The 26442-nt window shown below is 43.8% G+C and overlaps 1 protein-coding gene across 2 annotated transcripts in view; it reads left to right on the forward strand.

The window, feature by feature from the left end:
• Positions 1-414: 414 nt before the first annotated feature.
• Positions 415-26442, forward strand: part of LOC147582105 (uncharacterized) — a 134121-nt gene continuing 108093 nt past the window's right edge. For both annotated transcript variants that reach the window (XM_086705438.1, XM_086705439.1), the window contains exons 1-3: positions 415-564; positions 5205-5282; positions 18807-18975. In XM_086705438.1, the coding sequence (XP_086561564.1) occupies positions 458-564; positions 5205-5282; positions 18807-18975 (354 nt within the window). In that variant the 5' untranslated portion in view covers positions 415-457. The remainder of the gene's footprint in view (positions 565-5204; positions 5283-18806; positions 18976-26442) is intronic.

Below are 26442 nucleotides of genomic sequence, written 5' to 3' on the forward strand. Positions count from 1 at the left end.
ACAGGCCTGGAGGCACCTGGGACCCCAGTGGGTGGCTCAGGGTCCATCCCAGGGAGGTGAGGGCTCCGTGCCCCCAGCACATGCTCCCCTTGCGAAACAGAAAATCAAGGATGCCATTGGTAGGGATTTGAAGACCGCAAGCACAGAGCTTGAAACAAAGCGCAGGGTCCTTCTGAACTGCAGAGGTTACAGGCTCACAGGTTGGTCCTGACCCTGCCTCCCCTCTGGAGACCACCCTCACCCATACCCCCCGGGTGCTGCGCCGAAAGCCTCCCCTCCCGGACCTCACTTCATCTCAGTGCACTGATGGCTTCACCCTCCGACTGCGTGTGCACTTCTCCCATTACCTACATGCCTCTCCACCTTTTCTCCCCACTTTCCTTTTCGTCACCCTGCCTCTTTCCACAGGGAGCCTTCTGGAAAGGAGTCAGCAGTCACTGGGTGGCTCTCCCGCTTCATGTTTCGTTCGCCCCACTCGCTTCCAAGGAGGCAAGCGCTTCTCTTACTCCACTGCGAGTCGCCTTGCAAAGGTCGTTGTCAGACCCCTAATCACCCGACCCAAAGGTCAGATTTTCAGTTTTTTGTCTTCTCCCATTAAAGACGTGGTATTTGATGGTGTTGATGATGCTTCCTCTTGGTACCAACTCCTCGGTGTGTTCTCTCTCTGTCCTGGATGTGAGAGGTCTGAAATCAAGGTCTTGTGCCTCCCCACAAAGCCTCTAGGGGAAGGTCACACGTTGCCTCTTTTACTTCCGGGTGGCTGCAGGCACTCGCTGGCTGTGGCGGCATGACTCTGGTCTCTGCCTCTGTCTCCGCAGGGCCAGCTTCCCCTGCGTATCTGTTTCCTCACCTCGCAGTATTTTATAAGGACACCAGTCATATTGGATTAGGCACCCACCCTACTCCAGTATGACCTCACCTCATCTTAACTAATCATATAGGTAAAGACCCCATTTCTTTTTTTTTTTTTATTTTTTTAATGTTTAATTTTGAGAGAGAGAGAGAGAGACAGAGACAGAGTGTGAGCAGGGGAAGGGTAAGGAGAGAGGGAGAGAGAGAATCCAAAGCAGCTTCCAGGCTCTGAGCTGTCAGCACAGAGCCCGATGTGGGGCTCGAACTCATGAACCTTGAGATCATGACCTGAGCCAAAGGCGGACGCTTAACTGACCGAGCCACCCAAGTGCCCTTGGGGCCTTATTTCTACGTAAGGTCCCATTCCTAGATGTTGGGGGCTTCCAATTTCAGAATGTCTTTTCTCAAAGGCCACAATTCAAGCCATAACATAGTGTGAAAGTAAAATTATATTGATAAAAAATGCATGCTATTTAATTTCTCAGCTTGAGTGTATACATCTTTCTAACGGATATGAAAACACTTGCTCTGCCCACCACATGTATGAAAGAGCAAGTCAGACAGTGGATGAGGACGTTATCACAGACTCAAGCACACTCTGCAAGCATGGGGGCTTATCATGATTGTAATATGATCCCCTTTCATTTTTTGTGACTGCTGAGTTGTGCACTCTCAGACACACTGTGCTTTCCACTCTTGGTATGGAAGGTACTGACCAGGGGGTTGCAGCCCACACCGGGGCTCTGCTTCTTCCAGAAGGTCTTGGCAACCCCATGTTTCTTAACTCTGACCGTGTTCTCCCAGCCAGCGGGTACTGCCGGGCTGTGAACTAGGGTGGGATTTTATGCCAAATGGAAGGGCACATTGGAGGAACGCTGGGGAAGGTGAGCTTTAGGACTAGGACTTTAGGGGACTGGGGGTTCCCGAGCCACAGCCCATGGCGGTGTGCTCCCTGCCACTACTTGCCTCCTGCTCTCACGGCTGGAGCCACTTGACCAGTCAGTTCTGCTCTCAGTCCTTGAAAACAGAAGTGTCGGGCTTTTCGACAGCAAAATTCTAGGTGTTTTAGGAGCCCACATCGAGTGAGGCTTCCTGACCTTGCCAGGAATAAGCCCTGCCTCGTGGCTCTTGTAATAAGAGCACTCCCAGGCTCTCAGTAGTTGAACTCTTGCACCCAGAGCCCTGTCACTATGTCCCTTTCCATAATTACCTTCTGGTTGGCCTTGCTGTGGAGCCTGAACTCCTCCGTCATTCCCACTTGAGTTAAAGCGCTGGGCTGTCTTGCTAAGTGGCAGGCCAGAGGAAGACCAGCTTCACCAGCCACAGAGCCCGCAGCTTGCTCAGTTCAGCTCGTGATCAGGCAGAGTCTACGTGGTGCAAAGACATCTGCCCAAAGTTTCCCGTGGAGCAGTGCTCGAAATGGCTCTCGGAGGAAAGGCTGTCTGGTAGCCCGTGGACTGGGGCAGGAAAACAGAGCTTCAGATCCTGGCTGTATCACTAACCGATCACCTCAGTCTTTCTTTGTCTTGGTTTCCTTATCCATCAGATGTGGATTTTCCCACGTGAGCAGAGCTCAGCAAACAGTGAAAAGGCAGAAAAGAGATCAAGTAGGCAAGGTGCTGGTCGAACATCTAGCAGGTGCTGGCGAGCTTGAACACACAAGCCCAATACGCGACAGAGCTTCATGTGAGAAGCATGCAGGAATCCTTCTAAGTAAGAACAAAGTGGAAGGAGACCCGTTGTTCTGTATTTTTCCCCCCACGTCCAATCCCTTTACCCTTCACCTGTTTAGACCATTACACTGCCACTGACCCTGCTCCCTTATGTAAATATGCTCCCTGGTACAATGGGGTTTTGTGTTGGCTTAATACAAGGACGACTTTTCTGTGGCCAGAGCCATCTGGAAATGGAGTGGAAAGCCTCACAAGATGCTCACTATTGTAAGGGATGTGTAAGCAAGAGCCTGGATAACCACTTGGCAGAAATGTCCGTTTTTAATTATTTATTCGACAAATATTTACGGGGCACTCACTATATACCAGGCACTGTATTAAGCGCTGCAGAAACAAAACTAAATAAAAGTTGGGCGTCTAAAACTTCGGCTGGAATTTTAGGCGGGATCTATAGCTACCTATTTGGCACACATCATGCTATTTGTCAGTGCTGTGCCTTTTTTTAAAGGCCTTTTCGCACCTTACTCTGTTTACAGCTTCCCGCAGGTATCCCTCCATTTAGAAAGTCTTATCTATACGGCATTGGTTTGGGTTCAGTGCCTTTGTGTGTTCCCAGGGTAGCTAGATCTTTCACTGTGCCCTGTAATCCTTGATATGCTGTGGATTCTTTGAGGCCTACTGGGGTAATATTTTATTAATCTTAGTAACTCAACCGTTAGCACAGCACTTGGTATCAGCTAAATGTACAAGTTGCACTTGTTGACTGAATGTGAAATGAGAATATACTTGCACAGACAATGGCCAGATTAGGGAGGTTATTTTTTTCCTTTAGGTAACTTTTTGAAAGTATAATATCGATGCATATTTCTTAGAGAAGATCTGAACAATTCAGAATAAGGAGAGGATTAAGAAAATAGAAATACACTTGCTGTCTTACCACCCAAATACGTTGATAAAATCCCCTCTGACTTTATATTTTATAGTTTCTTGTATATACACTTTAAAGACTATTGTATATTTGTTAACATATTGCTATGTGCGGTAATAGAGAAACTTCCAAATATTAACAGGTTGACACAATAAAATTTTATTTCTCCCTCAGGCGAAGTTCAAGTGGACATTTCCAATTGGGGGAATCTCTTCTCCCAGTGATGATTCAGAGGCCCAGGCTCCTGCCATCTTGTGGCTCTTCCATCTTTGACCCAGGACTTCCAAAAATGTTGACTTGGGGGAACAGGACTGGAGGATCTTCAAGGGAAGGTTTTCTAGGAAGACCTAGAAATAGCCACACCAGTTTCTCTTGTAGTTATTTACCTAAAACTTCACTGGAGGTTAGTATTATGCTAAGCAATCAGTGAGTAATGTGGCTACAACTAACCCCGAGAAAGGCTGAACAATGTAGTATGGTTGAGAGCCCAGGACAAGGATGGGATTTTAATGAACTTGCAGCAGCCTTTCCACAAATTCAAATTCCTCTCTAAATACATATTTTATAGATTACATTTTCACTAAAAATAATCATAAGCCTTCCCCATGTTATTACATAATCTTTCTAAGGAGTGGATAAATATTATGTTCCTATGTTACAGAGGAGGATGGTGGGGGCAAAGTCATTCGCCTGAGGCCCTCAGCCAGCATATGGCAGTGCTGGTCCTCAGCCCTCCTATCCAGACTTCTTTCAGAGTGCTCTGTAAGGACGTGCATTCAGAAATGCAAAAGGAAGAAGCTAATCAAACCCTTACCTTGATGTAAACTGGAAAGATAATCTTGAGAGTATCTTGAAGCTTGACTAAGAAAGACCAGTGCTCAGATGTTTCAAACCAGATACATAATTATGAGAAAAAACAAACCAAAAACTCAATGAAAAGTGGTATGGATGAGGCTTGGTGGGTTGTGAGTGTTTACATTGCTCATCACTTAGAGTAAGTGGGTGGTTTGGCCCATGGCCACCTTCTTCCAGTTGGCTTTGACCTTTGACAACTTAGTCGACTGACTGGCTAGCCTGCAAGACCATTCCACCCATGCTTGAGATTCCCAAGAGGAGGGGACTGGCCCCGCCTGTTTGTGAATAACAACACTGACTTTTGGAACCAGGGAAATGTTTCGTTGGCCTGACGATTTCTCTTTTCCCTAATATCGCATTGAGGGTCATGGGTTCTTGAGGTGTGACAGTAACTAGGAAAATTCAGAATTCAGCTAATACCTATTTGCTGGGTTCTGAGCAGACATAAGGCTTGTAGAGGCCCAGAACATGTTTATCAACCTGCAGGGCAAAGTTTCATTTCTCCTGTAAAATGGCCACTCGATATGATATATGTATATTAAGTACCCTGCTGTGACTAAGAGCTATCTAAAAAAGAAAAAATATAGCCACCTCCCGAAGCATGTATAAATTGCTTTTTTAGCCCCTATAAAATTTTAGCTAGCACCAAACATAGAACTTCATTCATCATCCTGCAAGTTAGGGCTGCCAAGGGAAGCCGGCTCTTCCTGAGCCGAAAGTGGCAATACGCCAGGATTGGCAGGAATCAAATGAATCATTTCCTGCTTTTAGTTTTAGATAAATAATCAAAAAAGATTGTCTAGATTGTGATCCAAAAGCCATTTTTCATAGCTCTGAGGATCCAGAATCCTTTACTTCATATGGAAGCCCGCTTTTCTCATTATTTTATTGCACAGTGTTGAAGAGAAGGCAGACAAACCCACCAAGGCCCAAGCAGAGTTTTTAATGCAGCGAAGACTTACGACCTCAGCGTGGTGAGTACATTCAGCACACCTTTTTATTTCTGTATTTTGATGCTTTGCTATCTGAGGCCGTGCTGATCCTGGAGGGTTTGCCCCCCTCAGGGTTAACTAATTCTTAGAGACAGTAAACATCTCAGCTGGGAGTGTCGTTTCATACATACACACACTGACCGATCCAGAGCTCATACTTCTTACTACCTCCTCTGTCCGGCTGTCACACTCTGGGTCACTGTCCCCCTACCTTATCCCCCCAGGGCCGGGGATCAGACAACAGGGGCAGCCCCTGTGCTCCAGAGCCCCCTCAAGTGATTCAAATTAGCCAATCCCCAGCCCACTGACTCTGCCTTACCTGGTCTTACCCGTGGAAAGCACACCAAAGGCTCTTTACCATTTTTTCCTGTTCCCTCTGCCTCCTGACCCACCCTGGTGTTTACCTGTGTGACTCCCCTGACTCCCCCACTCCAAGCCATGGCCTGCCCCTTCCTCTTTGGATCTCTTGCCCTGACAAATTATCTTTTCAATGGCAGTTGCCTCCATATCTGTTGGCCTGGCCATATCTGAATAATAATGAAAGCTCCATTTTAATTTTTTAAATGAATTTACTTATTTGAGAGAGAGAGAGAGGCAGGGAGGGGCAGAGAGAAAGGGAGAGAGAAAGAGAGAATCCAAGCAGGCTCTACACTGTCAGTGGAGAGCTTGATGCAGGGCTCGAATGCATGAACCAGGAGACCATGACCTGAGTTGAAATCAAGAGTTGGCTGCTTAACCTATTGAGCCACCCAGGCACCTGGAAACCTACATTTTAAAGCAGTGAAATGAAAGAGAAAGAAAGAGAAAGGAAATAAGAGTCAAAGGCTCGGGTTCCAGTCCTGATTCTATCCACTTCTCTCCTGGGAGATCTTGGCCAAGTCTTCTAATTTCTCTGGGCCTCAGTTTTCTTGTCCTTAAAATGAGGTGGCTGGATATCTCCAGATGCATCCTGGAATTTCTTCAGATGTTCAAAATCTAGGAGTTTATTTCTTTAGCCTGTGATAGGCTATTTTGTATATAGCTTCCAGATAATGTGATTTTTTTCGCCAAGCATTTGCAGAGTACCTGCTGTTTCCTGAACACCGAACTGGGCACTAGAAGTTCAAAGGTGGGTAAGAAAATTTTCTTGGTTTCAAATGCATCATGCTACTTCCATATCTATGGTGATGCCTGTAGAGGCCCAGGAAACATCCTGCTGTCTCACCTGAGAGGGTCTGCTATGCCCCAAAGAGACTGGAATGTGTAAAAAGATGAAACATGTTCTGAGAAAATACAGAATTAACTTTGGGTATATGGACTAGATATGATGATGAAATCCTTCCACCACAATGAGGTCCCTTTTCCATTGCATGTGTGCATATATTCATAAATTGCATAGCCCAACAGGAGGGAAGAGAGTCATTTGGCCCCAGAGGTTTCCATATTTTTAAGCTTCTATCTGATCTTGGAAATTTCTTAATTATTTATTCTCTGTGACTGGACCCATTCACTGTTCAAGCACTGTGGGTTCCTTGGGGAGAGGCTTCTCATCCCCTAGTACCGTCCTTCATCCTAACATATCTACAAGGTGTCGTATACTCTGTTAACGCTGTAGGGGAGGAGATTTTTTGGGACTTCTGGTTTCTGTTTTTGTTGTTGTTTGTTTGTTTATTTGTTTGTTTTTGGCAAGAAGAGTACAGATTCCCCTCCGGATTCCACTATCCAGAGTTTTCATCCATTACATTCACCCCTCCTAATTCTCTATTTTCTTTATCTTCTGTGCCTCCCCACTGGCATTAGCCACAGTTAAAACTTTCTGTTTCTGTCTCTCTGGGATTTTGCTGTTCCCCCTTTTCAAGTATGCTAGAAGTAGGGATAATATTTTCAAAAAATATTAAAACAAGATATTTTTCCTTCCCCATAAACTATGTTGCCTAGCAATTCCTTCAGTGTAATGAATCAATGCCATTCATTGCTTTGGGGAGATTGGGCTACCAACTAGAACAAAGAATTCATTGCTCGATCTTGAGTTTCATACTAGAGTTTTTAAAGCACACAGATAGGAGTCTTGTCAGCCTATGTTTCATGGAGAGAGAAGAGGTTTTTTTTTTTTTTCCTTTAAGTTTTCCCACATTTCCATTTACTTATTGAAAAAAAAAAAAAACAAGTCTGAGTATCTGAGCTTTATTTGCCCTTGGCCATTGTGCAGAGAAGACAAGAAGGAATATGTAGGTAAGTTTGTTTCAAACAGGAAGGGGAAGCTTCTGCTAATGTGCCGGGAGAGCCGGGCGGCTAGAAGGAAGATGCTGCTGGCTTGTTGAGTGTCACCTGGCGTCTTCACGGTCTGGATTGCCACTCATGCTGGACATTTCACTGATAGCTTGAGAGAAGCTGAAAGGGGAGAGGGCTTGCTTCTGAAGTTCCAAAGGGAGAAGTTTTAGTGTCCAACATACAGAAAAGGTGATCATAGTCAAGCAACAGCGGGGTTTGGCAGAAGCCAGACAGGGAATTTTCAATGGCACCTTCAGTTCTCCTCAAAGACTGCAGGTGACATGGAAGGAATCTACATTTTCCAAGGTGACCCTGCATGGAACAAAGAAGGTAGCAAGAAATGAGATAATTTACAAGTTCATGGAGACCTGCGCCTGGCACTCTGTTAAAGAGGCTGCAGGATGGACAAGCCCAAAGAACCCAGCCAGAGGGACAAGGCAGTGAGTGGTGACAGAGGGTCCACCATACCAGCAAGAGCACAGAGAGAGAGTCCCCCAGCAGGGGAAGATGGCTGAGCTTCCAGGGGCACTCACCTTAGAGGAGCAGCCGATATTTCCTCTGCAGAAGCACTGAGGGCAGAGGCCAGGGGTTAGAATTAAAATGACCTCAAACCAGGAAGTATGAACTTCCCTTAAACCAGAGGTGAGCGGGAGCCAGCAAGGAGGGATGATGCACAGCTCAGATACTCCTCTCTTGATTTCATACTTTTGTAGAGTTTCTTCTGGCATCCAGCTAGATGGAGAGGTGGGAAACCAAAGAACTGGGGAGGAGAAGCATGAAAATCTGAGCATTTACCCCGAAGCGTTCAAGTTTACCTACCTGGCTCTTGTCTTATGTTCATTAGTTGGCTATCTTGTTGCACAATTGCTTTAAAATAATCTTGTATTTAGCAAAAGGGTTTGAAAAAGTGCATGAACATACGCATCTATATATACAGTTATACTGAGACCATATGGTTTCAGATTGTTATTCTACAGGCATGAAGGCCATAAGCACGACTTTTCTGAGTTACAGGGCTGGTTCACCGTGAAGCAGGACTATCTCCATATCCTGAGGAAGTCAGAAGGGCCTGGGAATCTCCATGACATTGGCCCCTCTGAAATATTGTACATGTTCATTTTGGTTATGGTAGGCCTGCTATCATTCTTAAAAGATTTTATGAATTCTTAGAATGTTTTTTTTCTTAGAATGTTTTATTTTGTTAAAAAATTTAGAATGTTTTTATTTATTTTTGAGAGAGAGACAGAGCACAGCTGGCGAGGCGCAGAGAGGGAGACACAGAATCTGAAGCAGGCTCCAGGCTCTGAGCTGTCAGCACAGATCCCCATGCAGGGCTTGAACTCACAAACCGTGAGATCATGACCTGAGCTGAAGTTGGATGCTCAACAACTGAGCTACCCAGGTTCCCCGATCTTAGAATGTTTTACAATGTCTCCCCACCTTCAGTCCTTTAGTCACAGCTAAAATGAAAATAGTTTCTTATCACAGTGCTTTTCAAAGTGTGGTCACCAGACCAATAGCACTGGCATCGCCTGGGAATATGTCAGAAGTTCAAGTTCTCAGGTCCCATCCCAGGCCTACTGAATCAGAAACTTTGGAGGTGGGTTGAGAAGTCTGTGTTTTAGCAAGGCTTCCAGGTGATTCTGATGCATAACGAAGTTTGAAAATCAATCTACGATATTATATTATAATCAGCCACATATCCAGAGATTTACCTATTACTTCTTATTGAGGCTCAGATATAAAATCCATGTACATACTTTTAAAATAGAGATATGGCTGCTTTAAATTCAGTAGATAAAAGAGCATTTGTGCCCCTATCCTTTTCCTCAAAACTCACCAGAAAACATTAAAAAAAAGGTAAAACGGGGAAGAGAAAAGCAGCGTAAGTGGAAGCAGATAGGAAACATGGATGGGATCAAAGAAGGCACTGAGCTAAGGAGCATTTGCTCTAAGCAAGACACAGTTTCTCTAGAGGAAGGTGTCAGAGTCTTGGACAATCCGGCCCGTGATGTCATTAGCGCGGTGAGCCGCAGAGCTGTGGATGGAGAATGTCGCTGATTGATACTAACATAGCAGGTAACAGGACAGACAAAAGCTGAAGAGCTCACAATCTAGCTGGAAGTATTGAATCAATACTATAGAATATTAGGCAATGAGTTCCGCAGTAGAGGAGAATGAGGCTGGGAAGGGAGATAGAGTATTAGGGGTGAGGGGTTACTAAAATTATGCATGGGATGGTCAGTGATGTTGTCTTTGTTCATTCAGGATGTTCTAAACAACAGAAGCTTATTTCTCGCTGTTCTGGAGGCTGTGGGTCTGAGGTCAAGGTACCGGCATGGTTGGGTGAGGGTCCTCTTCCTACTCACAGACTTCTTGTGTCGTCACATGGCAGAAGGGACTGAGGAACTCCGTGGGGTCAGTTTTATGAGTGCCAATTCCATTTATGAGGACTCCACCCTTATGACCTAAGCACCTCCCCAAATCCCAAATCCCACCTCCTAATGCCATCACAAAATGGGCATTAAAATTTCAACATATGAATTTGTGGTGTAGGAGGGGACATACACATTCAAATAATAGCAGATGTCCTCATTACGGGGTATTATTTGAATAAAGATGGGGAGAAGATGAGGGAATGAGCCATATCAGCAATGAGTGAATAGTTAATGCAAATGGCCTGTGGTATAAGTGTACTTGGTGTGTTTGAGATGCTACAAGGAGGCCAGGAGGGCCAGGTGGCATGAGTGAGGAAGGCAGAGTTGGAATAAGTCATAGAAATGTTAGAGGCAAGGTCCTGTAGGCTTCGCAGTTCACTGTAAGGACATTGGCATGTACTGAGTGAGGTGGGTCCCTCAGAGGGTTCAGAGTGGAGGACATGATGTATCTACTGTGCTGAGCAGAGACCATGGTAACAATACAGGTGAGAGATAATGGTGTCAGCAAAGGAGGCAATGGGAAGGGGTTGGACTCTGGATATTCAGTCTCATCTTGAATATGACTATTCACCTTACCACTTTTTACCATAAAAGCTCTTGATGAAGAATTCCATTTTTTACGTGACTCCTTTTTTAAAACTTTGAATTCCAGTGTGGTAGCTAACATACAGCATTATATGAACATACAGTGTTTTAGGCGTATAATATAGTGACTCAACAATTCCATATATTACTCAGTGCTCATCAAGATAAGTGTGCTCTTAATTCCCTTGACTCCTTCTTTTTGATCTTTTTTTTTTTTTTTTTTACTTGAAAACAAACTAAATAAACACGTGTTAAATAGTGATGCTGCTACATCGCATCTCAGGCAAAGGCATGCTCAGTGATGTACTCAACCCAATAATCTCTAGTCAGAGAAGATCATATGGAAAAGTTAGAACTATAGTTCATGGCCACAGACACCCAAACCATGTTGTGAATGGGATGGAGAGCTCATACATAAAAGGTTGTGTGCATGTTCTATTTACAAGTGTTTCTAAGACATTTATTCTTTATTCTGCCTTAAAAGTGTTCCTCTATTCTGTAAGTTTATTTTTAAGCTGAAGTGCAAGTTGAAGGGAAAGTTGAAAAATTAATGAATAAAATAGTGCTTCTAAGAGTGCACTTCCTAAAGAATGATCCCCAGCACCTCATCTGCCTTCCCCATAAACTATCAAGACTTCATTTCCCCCTACGAAGAGTTCAATAAGCTATCCTTGTTTTACACTTCATCTACAACTATATTTGTTTACTTTCAAATTACTCTGTTTTGCTTATATAAACATTTTAATTTAATTTTTATTTATTTTTTTTTTCAGTTTTTTCACCGAGGTATTTTTTGGTCTGTAAAAATTGCTTGGTATCTTGGGTTGGGATGCAATGCATCATAATTTTCCCATTAAAATGAATGGCCATTTAAAAATTAGTAGCAGGATTTTCAAGTATATATGAAGGTCATTAAAAAATGCAGAGGTATATTGTGAAGATAAAGTCTGTAGAACTGGTCCTGGTGTGTGAAAGAAAGGAGTCAGGGATGAATTCAAGGCTTGCAAACTGGAAGAATGGAGTTGACAGTAGGTGAGAAGAAAAAAGCTGGGAAAAGAAGTGGGGAGTGGAGAGGGAGAGGTAACATCAGGGCCTCAGTTATGGAAATGCTAATTCTTGGAGGTGATGGATGGATGGATGGATGGATGGATGGATGGATGGAGGGATAGATAAATAGGAGATAGAGGTACATGTTGAGTGGGCAGTTGGATCGGTCATCTAGAGTTGGAGAAGTGGTCTAAACTAGAGATACAAATTTTGGTGTCATCAAATATAGATTAAAGCTACGAGTCTGGGGGCGCCTGGGTGGCGCAGTCGGTTAAGCGTCCGACTTCAGCCAGGTCACGATCTCGCGGTCCGTGAGTTCGAGCCCCGCATCAGGCTCTGGGCTGATGGCTCAGAGCCTGGAGCCTGTTTCCGATTCTGTGTCTCCTTCTCTCTCTGCCCCTCCCCCGTTCATGCTCTCTCTCTCTCTCTGTCCCCAAAATAAATAAACGTTGAAAAAAAAAAATCTACGAGTCTGGATGTAGGTAGAGAAGAGAAAAACAACTTTGAATGAGGTCTAGTGCTCTCCAAAATGAAGAAGTTGAGGAGATGATCAGGCAGCAATGGTGAAGGAGGAGGAATCACACATGTGTAGAGTCCTGGAAGACAGGCCAGGAAGATGTTTCTGGAAGATGAGCAAGTGAGATCAGCACTGAGATTTAAACATCAGATATAAAGGCACTGATATCACTTTAACAAGATAGCTTTGGAGAAGGCATAGGGGTGAAAGTGGATTGAAGACAATGAAGACAGACTCAAAAGGCCACAGATGGTATGATTTGATTTATATGACAGATCTAAAGGGACACGTCACTGGTTGCCACCCTAGGCATGGGGTACATGGGACCTCAAAAGAGAACGAGGTAATCTTTGGGGGCAACAGAGCTGTTTTATATCTTAATGTGGTAGCAGTTACACAATTGTGTCCGTATGTTAAAACTCAGAGAAAGGTACTTCAAAAAGAGTGAATTTTACTGTATATGAATTATAAGTAAGAGATACTGGGAGTGGTCACAAAAAGGACAAGCTAAGAGGGGTAGTGGAACTAGAAAGAGTGAGGGTAGACACCTCTTTTCAGGGGTTTTGCTCTAAAGGTGAGCAGAGAAATGGGGTCAAAGCTTGAAAAGAAAGTAAATTCAAGAGGGTTTTATTTTAATTAGATAAAGGAAGGCTGTGGAGGAATTTGAAAGCTGATGGGTACCATCCAATCAAGATGGGAACTTGATGGAGTGGGAGAGAGAAAGAAGAGTTGCTAATGATGTACTTGAGCTCTAGAACATGAGGTCTGGGATTCAGGAGGAGAGGCTGGCCTGACACAGTCCGTCCGTGATGGCAAATGATGGTTTGGGTGGATAAGAGAGTATATGTATGAATATTCTTCTGACTGCTTTTATTTTATCCATGAAATAGCAAGCTAAAAAGGGAGGGAGGAAGTTGTTAGGGTTTGGAGGAGAAAGGAGAGAAGATAGGCCAAAGTTGTCTTGGAGGGTGGGAGAGTGGACTGTAATGCCCAGGGAACTGGGCTAGGCATTAATACGTTCAGGGAACATGGTTCTGTGATTTTTTCTAGCCACTGAGGAAGGGGAGAGCTGCGTATATTCAGGGCGGAGGCCCTATGAGTCAACATGTAGTGAGATGGGCAAGAAGTTGAGGACAATTTGACGGGGTGACTGTAGTGACTGTCATCTCCAGCTCTAGGTGACTAGTTCCCAGCTAGCAGCCAGATTTCATTCTCCAAAATTCAAATGCTTCAACCCCCAGTCTCCCAGTGAGACAGTGTATGGAGGTGAGGGCTTCGGGAGGTAATTAGTTTAGATGAGGTCCCTTGTGATGGGATTGGTGTCTTTATAAGAAGAGACACCAGAGAGCTTCTGCTCTTGCCCCTAGAGGCCATGTGCAGACACAGTGAGAAGGGGCCTTCTGCAAGCCAGGAAGGAAGCTCACCAGAAACCAAATCTGCTGCACCTTGATCTTGGGCTCCCAGCTTCCCAAATTGTGGGAAAATACATTTTTTCTATTGTTTAAGGCACCCCATCTATGACATTTTGTTATGGCCGTCCAAGCTGACTAAGGTATCTCCCTTCTACTTGCCAGACATGCCAAGTATACCCCTTCTTATGCCGTCTGTATTTCCTTGTCCCGATTTAGAGAATGCTTTCTAATCCAGTTACTGGCATCTCCTTCACGTGTGTGTGCAAATGTCAGGTTTTCAGTTGGGTTTCTCCTAGTTACCCATTGAAAATAGCAGTCTCCTCCCTACCCAATACCCCTGCATTTGCTATCTTCCTTCCCTGTTTTATTTTTCTTGCAGGATGTCAACTTTCTCACATTCTGCATACCTCAGTTATTTTTTTATCACAGATCTCTTTCCATTGGATTTTAAGCTTCACGAACGAAGGCAGGGGTTTTTGTCTTCTGAGCTCGCTGCCGCATCTATAATGCCTCTAGCAGTGCTTGGCGTATAACAGGCACTCGGTAAATATTTTTTGAGCCAGTTAATTAAGTCAGGACATTTTTACTATTTGACATTATGTCTGAATTAGGAATCAACATTCAAATATTCCACCCGGTTGTCGATGCCTCTGCTGAATCTTGCTTTCTCCTTTTGGGTCCTGGAGTGTTGTTCCTTGCCTCTGCGGCTAAAGTCTCATAGGTATGATTTGGGGACCAGCCCACCTAACTTCCTCAGGCTGTATATTGAGACAGTATAATATGTGGTTCCTGTGCAGAGCTCTTCTGAGAGAGAGTATCCAGGGTTCAGTTGATTCCAATTCCATCTGTGGTTCTTTCGCGCAACTCCAAACCTGAGGTTGACTTTGGAACATCGTCTTTCTTCGGTTCCCACAATATTTGCTCTAGACTAATGAAAAAATGAATGATCATAAATATAATTACTCTGAAGGCCTGAGGATATTTTTGGTACACTTGGAAGGAAGATGGGTTTGAAAGAAAAGCAATTGACGGCTGAGGACTTCAGGTAATTTTCTCTGTTGGAACTTATGGGTACCAAAAATAAATAGCATTTCTCACCCCCTTTTATGTTCTGCACAAATGGAGAAATAAAAAAAAAATGAGGAATTTGACATAGATAGGCCAAAATATCACTTTAGTTACTGGTAAGAGTTGGGATTGCTTAGGGCAAGGGCCGAAGAGTTCTGAGCCTAGGAAAAGCTAGACATTACCATACTACCAGTGCAGTGGACAGAACTAGTCTCCACCTGGCCAGTGGGGTGGGACTCCTTGGTGACAGCAGAGGCCACTGGCTCCCGACAGTCACTCTGCTCCAAAAAAGAAAATAATGCTCTAAAGAGTCTTCTCGGTAAGTATCTATGGCATTAGTTTTGTGGGGAGGGAGCATTTCACAAACATATCTGTTCATGGCATTGTTTTGTCGTGTAGTCTGGTGGAACTTACGAAACAAGGAAGTCACTTTGAGAAATGCTGGTATGGGTAATTGAGGTGTCCATCATCTCGAACATTCCATGAGATCGCACAAATACAAGCTGTTTTTGTGAAGTTCCGTAGATTCCTCCCATTGGCAGACGTTATCGAACCCCTATGATATGCCAGGCACCGTGCTAGTCTTTGGGCAGGTAAGGACAGGAGAGAGAAAGACACAAAGACAACGAAGACAAGCCCTGGCTTTCAAAGAACCTAGAACCAGTGGGGTGGAGACACAGATTCTCAAACCCTTCTGTAACACAGTTAGCTACGATATTCCAGTGTGATGTGATGAACGCCTCTTTTCTTTAGGTCATAGTCTTGATGACTTGAACGAGGAAGAGAAACATTTCTTGAATTGGCTCGTTGGTATGACCTCGATTCTTAAAATGAAAAGTAACATTAGAAAAAACAAATCCAGTTATTTAGCTGTACAGGGGATTGAACTCTTTAAGGTCTTCAACAGATACAAGAAGTAATAATTACATGGAAACACCAAGTCACGTATGGGTCCAATCTTTGGCAACCCGTGGGCATAACTAACATGGAGGAATCAAAGGGATCTGAGTTCAAGCCTCAGCGTCACTAATAACTGGCTGTGTGATTTGGGGCAAAGCACTAACTTCTTTTTTTTTTTTTTTTTTCCGAAGGATAATCTGCTTTACTCAAAGTCTAATGCTTTAAATTTTTTTCTTATCTTTTATTTTATTTTATTTTATTTTTATTTTTAGGGAGGGAGAGTGAGAGTGCATGTGAACAGAGGAGAGAGGCAGAGGGAGAGCACACTCAGTGCAAATCACTCCACTTCTCCCAGAACTTCGCCTGCCTGTCTGTAGATTGGTGGGAATTTGACAAGAGTCTTCTTCCTCTCAGTTTCCTGAAGGGCATGTAAGAGGAAGGATGTGAGATCCAAGTGTGAACTGTAATATGCTACAGTGGCTACATTATTGTATGCTTAAGAAGTTTTCTAGGATTCTGGGCGAGGTGTCCACAGTCTTATTTCACACCCTGGATTCTGAAATTTAATACAGTCTGGAAATATACAGATATTAGTATCTCAGCCATGTTTCGTTTTCTTTCCAAAGTATTGGGGTAAGGTCTATGATTTTTTTTTAAATATTTATTTATTTTTGAGAGACAGACGGACTGACACACACACATACACACACACACACAGAATGTGAGTGGGGGAGGGACAGAGAGAGAGGGAGACAGAGGTTCTAAAGTGGGCTCTGGGCTGACAGCAGAAAACCTGACGTGGGGCTCGAACTCACTAACTATGAGATCATGACTTGAGCCAAAGTTGGACACTTAACTGACTGAGCCACCCAGTTGCCCCAATCTATGATTTTTTAAAAAATGTTTATTTATTTATTTTGAGAGAGAGAGAGAGAGCGCTTCTATGGGGGAAGGGCAGAGAGAGAGGGTGAGAGAATCCCAAGCAGGCTGCATGCTGTCAGTGAAGAGTCCGACATGGGGCTTGATCCTACAAACCATGAGATCATGCCATGAGCCAAAATCAAGAGTCAGATGCTTAACCAACTGAACCACCCAGGCACCTTAGATCTATGATTTTTAAGGATATGCCTTTAATATATGGATTATTAAAAAGCATAAGAGAAGATCACACTAAAATCCTACAAGAAGGATCTTTGCTTTATACCCAATTTTGTAAAGTCAGCTTTTCTTTTTTTTTTAAAAAAAAAATATTTATTTTGAGAGGTGGGGGAGAGACAGAGAACAAGCATGGGTGAAGGAGGGGCAGAGAAAGAGGGAAAGAGAGAATCCCAAGTGGGCTCTGTGCTGTCAGTGTAGAGCCCGACGGGGGGCTCCACCACGAACCATGAGATCATGACCCGAGCCAAAATCAAGAGTTGGACGCTTAACTGACTGAGCCACCCAGGCCCCTCAAGTCAACTTTTCTTTAAATGTGTCAATAGTAAAAAACAACCCACCAACTACTAAAAAAAGACTTCTGGAAGGAGAGATATTTTACCTGAAATATCAGCATGAAGAGATTTTTATGGTTGGTTTAAAACCCCCTTAAATTAGGGGGTTGTAATGGAAAGTCTGACGGGCTCAAATAAGGCAGTTCAAAAATATATTCTCAACACTTAACACATACTGTACAAGAAATGTATTTTTAACATACTATATGTTTATTACAGATTAAATACTTAAAAATGGAAAAACAGTCCAAATGTTTCTTAAATATTTGCTTAATATAGTCAGAACACACTGCGAATTGTAACCATGAAGAGTACACTTTAAGTGTTTAACTAACATCAAATGCAGTAAAACGTTTCATTTGAAATGTTAAGCAGGCGATAAAAATGTCACGTGAGACAGCAGATTACAGTTTCATCCAAAATTCTCTCTAATTAAGCTGAAACTATGGAGAGTCTTTGGACTAGCTACAAGTCCTGGACTTGTGAATATCACGATCAGATTTGTGCCTTATCCATTTTCCCTCCAAGCAGACTGTTTAAGAGCATCTGAAACAGATGCCCAAAGATCTTGAAAGAGCAGGATGCGGTCTCCTCTTGGAAGCCATCCCTGACTGTTTCGGAGGGTTTAAGCACATCTCTTTCTGAACCTTGCATGTCAACTTGCATTCTTTCGTAACGCATTTTCTCACATTCAGTTGGACAAGAATGCTGACTCTATGCTACTAGTTGTGTGACCTTGGGTAAGCTGCTTAACCTCTCTGTGCCTTAGTTTCTTCTCTTATAAAATGGAGATGATTGTAGGACCTACTTCATCTGGTTGGGAGGATGGGCTGAAATGCGTAACGAGCTTAGAACAGGTCCCGGCACAAAGTGGATGTTCAACACGTTAACATTGTACCCTTCGTTCTAAGATGTGGAATGTGTTTTGACGATAGTAGGTGAATAGTTAGGAAACATTTAGAGCTCCTCCTCCTTTTCAAATACTAAATTTTCAATACATGTGTGGAAATATTGTTCACGTGTTATATATGTTAAGTGTTAATTTTTTTGCAACAATTAAGTTTTGGGAATATCTGTTTAAAAGTTCAGTTCGTCTCCCCACTGGACTGTCATTTTCATCATGATACCTTCTGCCTATTTCTCTTGGTGCTATGTTTTAGGGACCCAATAATTGTGTACTGAATAAGTGAATGAATGAATGAATGAATGGAGACATCCTCTAAATACATGTTTGTCTAATCTACCTGATTAGGTTCTTTTTTTTTTTTTCCAGTTTCTAGAGCTTCAGAGCTTTCTGATTAAATATTATTAGTTAGATAAACCACTTCTACATTGCAAGAGCTTGCCTTTTGAACCAAAAACAAAACAAAACAAAACAAAACAAAACTGCAGTTAATGTGCCCATTAGATAATGTCTCCAGCAAGGCAAATGGAAATGAGCTTTGGCAACTGCAGCAGATATTGTGAAAAGAGCTGTGAGTGAGTTCTGTGACTCTGGCCCGTTGCATAAACTCGGTGAACCTTCATTTTCTTATCTGCACAGTGGGAATAATAAAATATGTACTTCACGGGCTAAAGGAATTAGCATTTAGAAAGTACTTTGAACAGTGCCTGGCACATAGCAAGTGTTCACTAAATACAGTTGTCATATTATAATAAGTATGGTAATTACTTCTAATTTTGACAATATAATATATTAAATGCCTCACTACCTAGCGCTGTTACTATCACTTAGTATACTGTAGACGTTCTATTCTGTTTTTGTTGTGGTATGTTTTCACTCTTGTTTTCATTTCTAGCTTCGTCAGTAAGCTCCCGGAAGGACACAGATGCTGTATGTTGGTTCCACTGAAACTTCCAGAGCCCCTCTCCAGGATCCTGACTGGCAGAGCCCCTTACAACGTGGTCCGCTTTCCCTGTTTCTACCTGCAGACGAACATTGCCACGGATGGAGGCTGGAACTCTGCCGTAAGTGAGAACAGACACTATGGGCAGCCAGAATTGCAGCACCGTAGGTTAAAAAAAGCCTCTGAAGATAACTGATCAGAAGGCTCCCTCCTCTTTTTTTTTTGAAAGAAAATACTGGTGGCGACAAAAAGGGAAAATGAAAACGAAACATGTAATTGAGTCCAGCTGGGTCTGCTGCCAGCAGAAGTCCGTCTCTTAGAGTCAGTGTAGCTCAGAGCACTTGGAAATTAATGGGGTGGAATTAGTTTGAAGTTTATGGCAATTTGGCACACAAGTGCTTTGAACGCTAATCTCGAATTTGGAGATGGTTGGCATTGCCTCTGACCTCATCCTTTTATCTCTGCATCTCTAACGGACTCATTACTTTATTTAGAAAATTTTCAGGATTTACCCACATTCTTAATTATCACAGTTCATAATTGAATCCTTTCTTTCCTCAGATTCCTGTGTTGTTGTTGTTGTTTCACTTCAGGAAGGCGTTCTGTGCCCTTATTTCTTTATCCTAAACATGTGAGGTATTTCTAGGACCGTGGGCAAAAGTCAGTTTCTGGAATCTAGCTAATAACTCCTCCAACTGGACTGCTTTTAAGACAAGAGCAGGAAAGGCAATGGGGGCTTATTGAATTTTAAGGCACTTTACCTAATACACACTTGGCAAAACTAATGAAAGACTTTGGGGAACAATGGAACATAGACACATGTCACAGACTTTAAAAAATTAACAGCTTTATTGAGATATAATTGCATACCGTAGAATTCATCCCTTTAAAGCACACATTCAGTGGTTTTTAGTCTATTCACAGAGTTGTGCAATCATCACCATTATCTAATTTCAGAGTGTTTTCATCACCCCCCAAAGAAACCCCGTGTCCGTTATCAGTCACTCCCTATTCTGTCCCTCCAAGCTCTTGGCAACCACGAATCTATTTTCCATCTCCATGGATTTGCCTATTCTGGACATTTCATGTAAATGAAATCATCTAATATGCAGCCTTCTGTGTCTGGTTTCCGGCCCTTAGCATGATGTTTTCTCAGTACATCCATGGTGTCGCATGCATCGATAATTCAGTCTTTTTTATCGCTGAATAATATTCTGTTTTGTGGACATACTACATTTTGGTTATCCATTCATCAGTTGACGGGCGTTCCCATTGCTTCCATTTTTAAGACGATTGTGAGTCATGCGCTGTAAACACGGGGGTAAGTTTTTCTGAGGGCTTGCGTTTTAGTTTCTCTTGGGTAAATACCTAGGGGTAGAATTTCTGAGTCATATGTGACAGACCGAATATACAGACGGAAAATGTCCGGATCATACACAAAAACAGCACTCAGACCCATAACCTGCAGCAACTTGCCCACAGATCCATCTCCCTATCTGCAATAAACAGCTCAGAAAGCCGGAAGTCAGGCTTGCCGGAAGTCAGGCTTGCCGGAAGCCAGGCTGCCATCTTTAGTAACCCTCCAGGAATCTAAGTAACAACTGCTGTAAAAATTGACCCTAGGTGGTCAGGACTTGATTGGTAACTGACAGCTTCCCTGATTTTTGTCCTGGCTTCCAAGTAGGACCAACCAGAGAAAGCCAAATAGGCACCCCTAACCAATCACACAGGTGCCCCGCTTCTAATTAGCCTGCCTCTAGCTCCCTCGTGTCGCCAGCTTCCTCTCCCGGTGTACCTGCAACCTTCCTTTTTTTTTTTTTTTTTTTTTTCCCGTTGTAAAGCTTTCCCACCTTCCTCTGAGTCTCTACCGAGGCACAAGTGGTAGTGGCTGACTCCCTTGCTATAGCTAACTCTGAATAAATAGCCTTTGGCTTTTCCCATTTGGTTGGTCTTCATTCATTTCCACATATATTAATGCTGTGCTTAGCAGGCATTGCCAGACCGGTTTCCAAAGCGGTTCGCATGTCACCGATTTTAATTCCCTTTCGTCTTCTGGTTGGTGCAAGCCCGGGGACAGTCGGGAGAACAAACACAGAGCTGAATGCTGGAGCAACTCATTTCACTGTAATGCTGTTTAACTTGGTGGGTAACAGAAAAGGAAGAAGAAGTAGCTTTAAAAAAGTGAGACGTTTGGGGGCGTCTGGGTGGCCCAGTCGGTTAAGTGTCCGACTTCCGGCTCAGATCATGAGCCCAGTTGGTGGGTTTGAGCTCCACATCCGGCTCTGTGCTGACAGCTGGGAGCCTGGAGCCTGATTCGGATTCTGTGTCTCCCTCTCTCTCTGTCCCTCCCCTGCTTGCACTCTGTCTCTCTGTCTCTCAAAAATGAATAAACATTAAAAAAAGTGAGACATTTGGTTTGGGGAGTCAGGGTTGGATCCTTGAGGAGCTTCAGGTAGAGCTGTTTAGGAGTTAGTTGAAAATTTGATCTTGAATATTCAGGAAAACAGTTCAGTCTGGAGAGAGTCACTGTCTTCTACTTTTTCTTTAAAGTGACATTTGCTTTTCTAATATCCTTTCTTTTGGCCCTCACACCTCTTCTTTCAGATTCTTCCTCATTGTAGGTCATTCTTTCAACCAAGTTTCCCCATCAGGATACCAGCTACTAAACGTTAATTAACATCATGACAGGTGTTTCAAAACCTGTCTCCCCCAATGTATCTCCCTAGATATTTCTGTCCCTACTTTGTAGTATAGATTTGGGTCGTTTCATGTTTACTGATATATCCCAAGTGACGAGGACAGTGCTGGGAACAGGGTAGGTGCTGAACCAATTCTTGTTGGAAGAGGACACAAGAATTTTTTTATTTGCCTGCGTCAGATAGTAACTCCGAGGTGGTAGCATTGGAATCTAGTGTCCGGTGTCCGCTTATTTGATCCCCAAGGCTGCACATGGTCCTGCGCTCTCTCTAGTTCCCTGTCTCTCTAAAGAGGAGGATATGCCAGATCGGTTTCTCAAGCTGGCGTTCCAAATGCAGCAGCTGGCTTGTCTGTGCCTTCATTGGTGTTTTGCTGCAATAAATTGAGAACTGCTAAGTGCTCAGAGATCATTTTCTTTCCTTTGGGACTTCTCAGATATGCTAAGGCACATTGTGAATCACCAACGGGAATAAGTAAAGTCGTACATTGATCTATACAGTCCTCCCACACCTCAACCCATGGTGTGTGTGTGTGTAGCATCTATTAACATCTAAGAATGGAATTTTAGCATAGATGGTCTTGATTTCTTGAGTTCCTTTGATTGGCTACTTCTAGCCCTATAATTGGTTGACTTGAATTGTGGTAAAGGAACAAATTAAGGTCAAATCTTATTATAGAAAATATGGTTAGAAAAATATTACTATAACAAAGATATTTTAAAGACCTGGCCATAGGCCTAGAGTAATAGGGGCTTGCTGATTTCTTTAGAGTTAAATACGCTGCTACAAATAATTTAGTACAATAAATGCTTTTCTCTTGCCTTATTTTTACAATAGAGGGGGGAAAGGTGGCACCTTGCTGTGTGGTATTGACTCTTCCAAGGAATATTTATTGAAGCCTCCCAAGCACTGCACTACCCTGTGGGGGACATCAGGGGCCGACACGGGACTCCAGCCCTCAGGCATTCATGATTTGTTGGAGTGATGAGAAGTACGCGGGATCATAGTCGGTGACAGAGCAGGGAATACAGTCCCCTGTGTACCAGATACACGATTAAAAAAAAAAAAAATTTAAAAGGCCATTGAAGACAATTTATTTATTTTTGAAATGTTTATTTATTTTGAAAGAGAGAGCTGGGGAGGGGGGTGTGGAGGGAGGGGGAGTGGACAGAGGATCCAAAGCAGGCTCCACACGGACAGCAGAGAGCCTGATGCAGGGCTCAAACGCACAAACCGTGAGATCACAACCAGAGCCCAAGCCCAACCGACACTTAACCGACTAAGCCACCCAGGCGCCCCGCCATTTAAGATAATTTAAAAGATAAGGTAAGATTTTGGGGGCTCAGATCCCAAAGAGTCTAGGCTGTAAGCTTCCTGGGGGCAATGCCAGGGTTGCTGTGTATCCCCTCTGTGCTCTGCCTGGGGTCCTGCACGCAGTGGGTTGGAGGGAGTCAGTGTTGCACAGCCACCACCCCCAACCTCGCTCCCCCTACTCCTGGGTCTGGGGCGCTTGGCAGCTAAGCCAGCTTCTGGGCCCCACTTGAGGATGTAGCCTCAGCTTCTGGGCCCTTAACTTTCAACTTGCCACTCTCCTTGCCAGGCCCTGAAGCTGAAAGGAAATGAAGGGTTTCAGCTGTGCAATCACACACAGCAGACCCACAGCTGTCAATGCTGGCTCCACAGCTGTGCCACTTCGCCTTCGTAAACCTCCCTTCCATTGCGATGGAGATATGTGATATGTCTCATATCACATATAGTGGTCTAACGCATGATATATATGCTATCACATATAAATTATACATGTCCATTGTGATACACACAAAACCCTGGATTGCGAGTAACTTGTTCTGTGAGTGTTCCACAAGACGAACAAACATTTCGAATAAATTTTAACTTGATAACAAGCCATGTCTTGCAAGACGAGCAGTATGTGACACCCAATGTCACGTGATCACAACGGAGCCAATGGTTCTTGAAATTCGCTTTGATATACGAGTGCTTTGGATTACAAGCATGTTTCTGGAAGGAATTATGCTCACAAACCAAGGTTTTACTGTGTGTGTGTATATATATATATATATATATATGCACACATCACAATGGACATATATATAACTTATGTATCTGTAATGCTTCAAAGTTTTATGGCAATGATTACATGAGACAATGCATGGGAAGCCCAAGTCCAGTGCCTGTCAATGAGTGGGCATTGCTTCTACTGTTAGGTTAGACTTTGAGGCTCCATAGCTGCTGGGCTCCCCTCTGCTCAGTCTTTTCTTCAGCCCACTGCTGTGGCAGAGCAGGAGTGCGAGTGGGCACCATGGATCACAGCCCTTCTTCCCCTTCTGGCTGTCTGGCCATTCTGACAAACTGGACTTCCACCCACTCTTCCCTGTCTTAGTTCCTTTGCAGTGGCCAGTCAAGATCACAGTGGTCTGCCAGGTGCACGTTACTGCTCTTATATCATGGCAGTACAGATAATTTCTGGTGGCTCTAAGCTTATAACATTTCAACTAATAGTAACCCTGAGAGAAGAATGTGGTTCTCTGTTTCCCGTCAACTGTCTTGATCTCCTAAAAATACTCTAATTGGCCCAACTTGCCCCCCACGCCCAAGACCAATCACTATTCCCATCTTGACCAATCATAGCTGTATCTCTGATAGCTGGAAAGGTAGAGTCACGTGACTGATAGCCACATCAGAATCACACAGAACAAGGAAAAGACAATGCCCCAAAGAAAAGCCAGACCAAAAAAATGGCAGGTTTCCACAATACGAACACCTTATCTAGTGTCTTCACTGCACTGAACTTTAACGTCTGGATTCCCGGTGATGAGAATGTTCTGAATCCCATCATTGTTAGCCATGCTCTTTGAAAATCATGGTTCGCACCTGCTTGGGTGGCCTTGCCAGTTTGCATGTGTATTTATTTGGGAGGAGTTTCCTCCACAGCTATTATAAGATCCTCAAGTATGCCCAGGACCCAGGGTGTTTCAGACACACCACCCTAGAGAACAGAGCTCCAGATGAATCCATAAAGTCTATGTGCAAGTTTGTTCCTAGGCACTGGGGATGCAATGCTGCATAAGGCAACGCTTAGGGGACTCTCAGAGTGGTGGAATTTTCCCTCCCTGCTGGGCTCCTGGCTGCTGACGTCTAGCCAGCAGGAGACTGGAAGAGAAAGTGGCTTTAGGGAGGCAGAAGGAAATTTACCTCAAAATTAGAAAGTCCAGTGGGAGTTTGTGGCAAAAGGAGAGAATCAATGAAGCAAATCGAGGGGTGGATTTGGGGGCGGGAGGGGGAGCATCCATATGATGTTGGATCCAAGGATAACTAAATTCTGGTCTTATTGTGGGAAGACTGGAATAACGTACAAAGGGCTCATAGACCACAGGATGTCAGAAGGTCCTTAGACATCACATGGGAGAAGGAATCAAGGTACAAAAAGGTGAACTGACTTACTCAGGGACCCACACCATAATTCTTTCTCCTCTGAGATGCTATACTGGGACCTCCTGGCAAAAGTCCACTGCTCTTTGCTTCTCTTTGCACCCGCTGTCTCTCTGTGTGGCCAGCTCCAGGAGAATGGGTGGATGCAGTGGAGACAAATAGCCCAGGAGTGAAGAGGGTAGATGTCACTGAGAAGGTGACCAGGAAACCAAGGACTCAATGAGGCTGAACCATCATCTCCTGGCTTCTCCTGCAGCAAACCTTCCCGGGACCTCTCGCATCAGGCAGGACCCTCTTGAGGCACATTTTCTCCAGGGTCCTCTGAGGGAGTTAGAAAGAAACAGCGTGCACTTTTGATAGTCCTGGTCTTGTTCCAAATGAGAACGCCTGCTGTAGAGAAATGCAGATGCCTCCTGCCTATTTGTGCCAAAAAAGTATGCCCCACCTACAAAATTACAGAATTATTAGTTCTTGAAAATGCACTGCTTCTACCCCTTCCATTGAAATTCTATCCAATGCAATTAAAACATCGTGGCAGCCTCCACAAGGGCACAGATGCCCTGGAAAATGATTTTGGGGGTGTTTTCCCTGGCTGTGAATAGTCCGTCAATGTGGAGGCGACCACACACGTGCTTAAAAATGAAAACAGTCCTGATGGTAATGGAGCAATTCAATAATACTAACTTGCATTCTGAGAGCAACTTTGTTTTAAGGTTAGTTTTTGGTTGGGTTGATCATGGGCAGATATAACCTGGGCTTTGTCTCGGCTCTAAGCTTCTTTCTCTTTGTTCACTCCACTCCCCCATTCCTTTCCTCCTCCATTTCTCTCTCTCTCCTTAAGGCCTAAGTGCTGGTGGCTCACAAATAGGCCATTCTGATGGCAGAATAACTGATGTTGTAATAATTCCCCATCCAGGCAGTGTTTCCAAGGAGCTGCCGACTAGGCTGGTGACCTCCCAGTGGTGTCTACACCAAGTCCCATTGGGTTAAGGTTCTATTTTCTTAATAGACTGACCTACTTATCACAGAGCAGCGTGCTATTCCTTAGCTTGGAATTCTGCCCCCCACCCCCCGCCCCGTCCCCGATCCTCACCAATTATACTCCAACCAGTTCTGGCCTTTTCCTCCTTTACTCTGGATTCAGAACCTGAGTGACACCATGGTTTCCTCTCTATCCATTCAGACCCTTCCCATTGACCACGGCCCAATGCATTCTCTGTGTTCTCCTCCTGGACTCCTTTCTGACATTTCTGAAATTCCTCACCATCTATTACGCACTGCTCCAGACTATTACCGGGTTTGTTTTACGAAGTTAGAAAGTGTGCCTTACTTCCAACCGAGTGTAAGATCCTGAGTCAGGGACAGCTTATATGGCTTGATACACTCCTTACTTTTGTCCTATGCACAGTAGGTGCTCCGTGGCCATTTGTTGATTTATGGAT

The sequence above is a fragment of the Puma concolor genome, chromosome B1 (genome assembly GCF_028749965.1).
Source record: "Puma concolor isolate L17-30 chromosome B1, mPumCon1.1.hap2, whole genome shotgun sequence".
Lineage (NCBI taxonomy): Eukaryota > Metazoa > Chordata > Mammalia > Carnivora > Felidae > Puma > Puma concolor.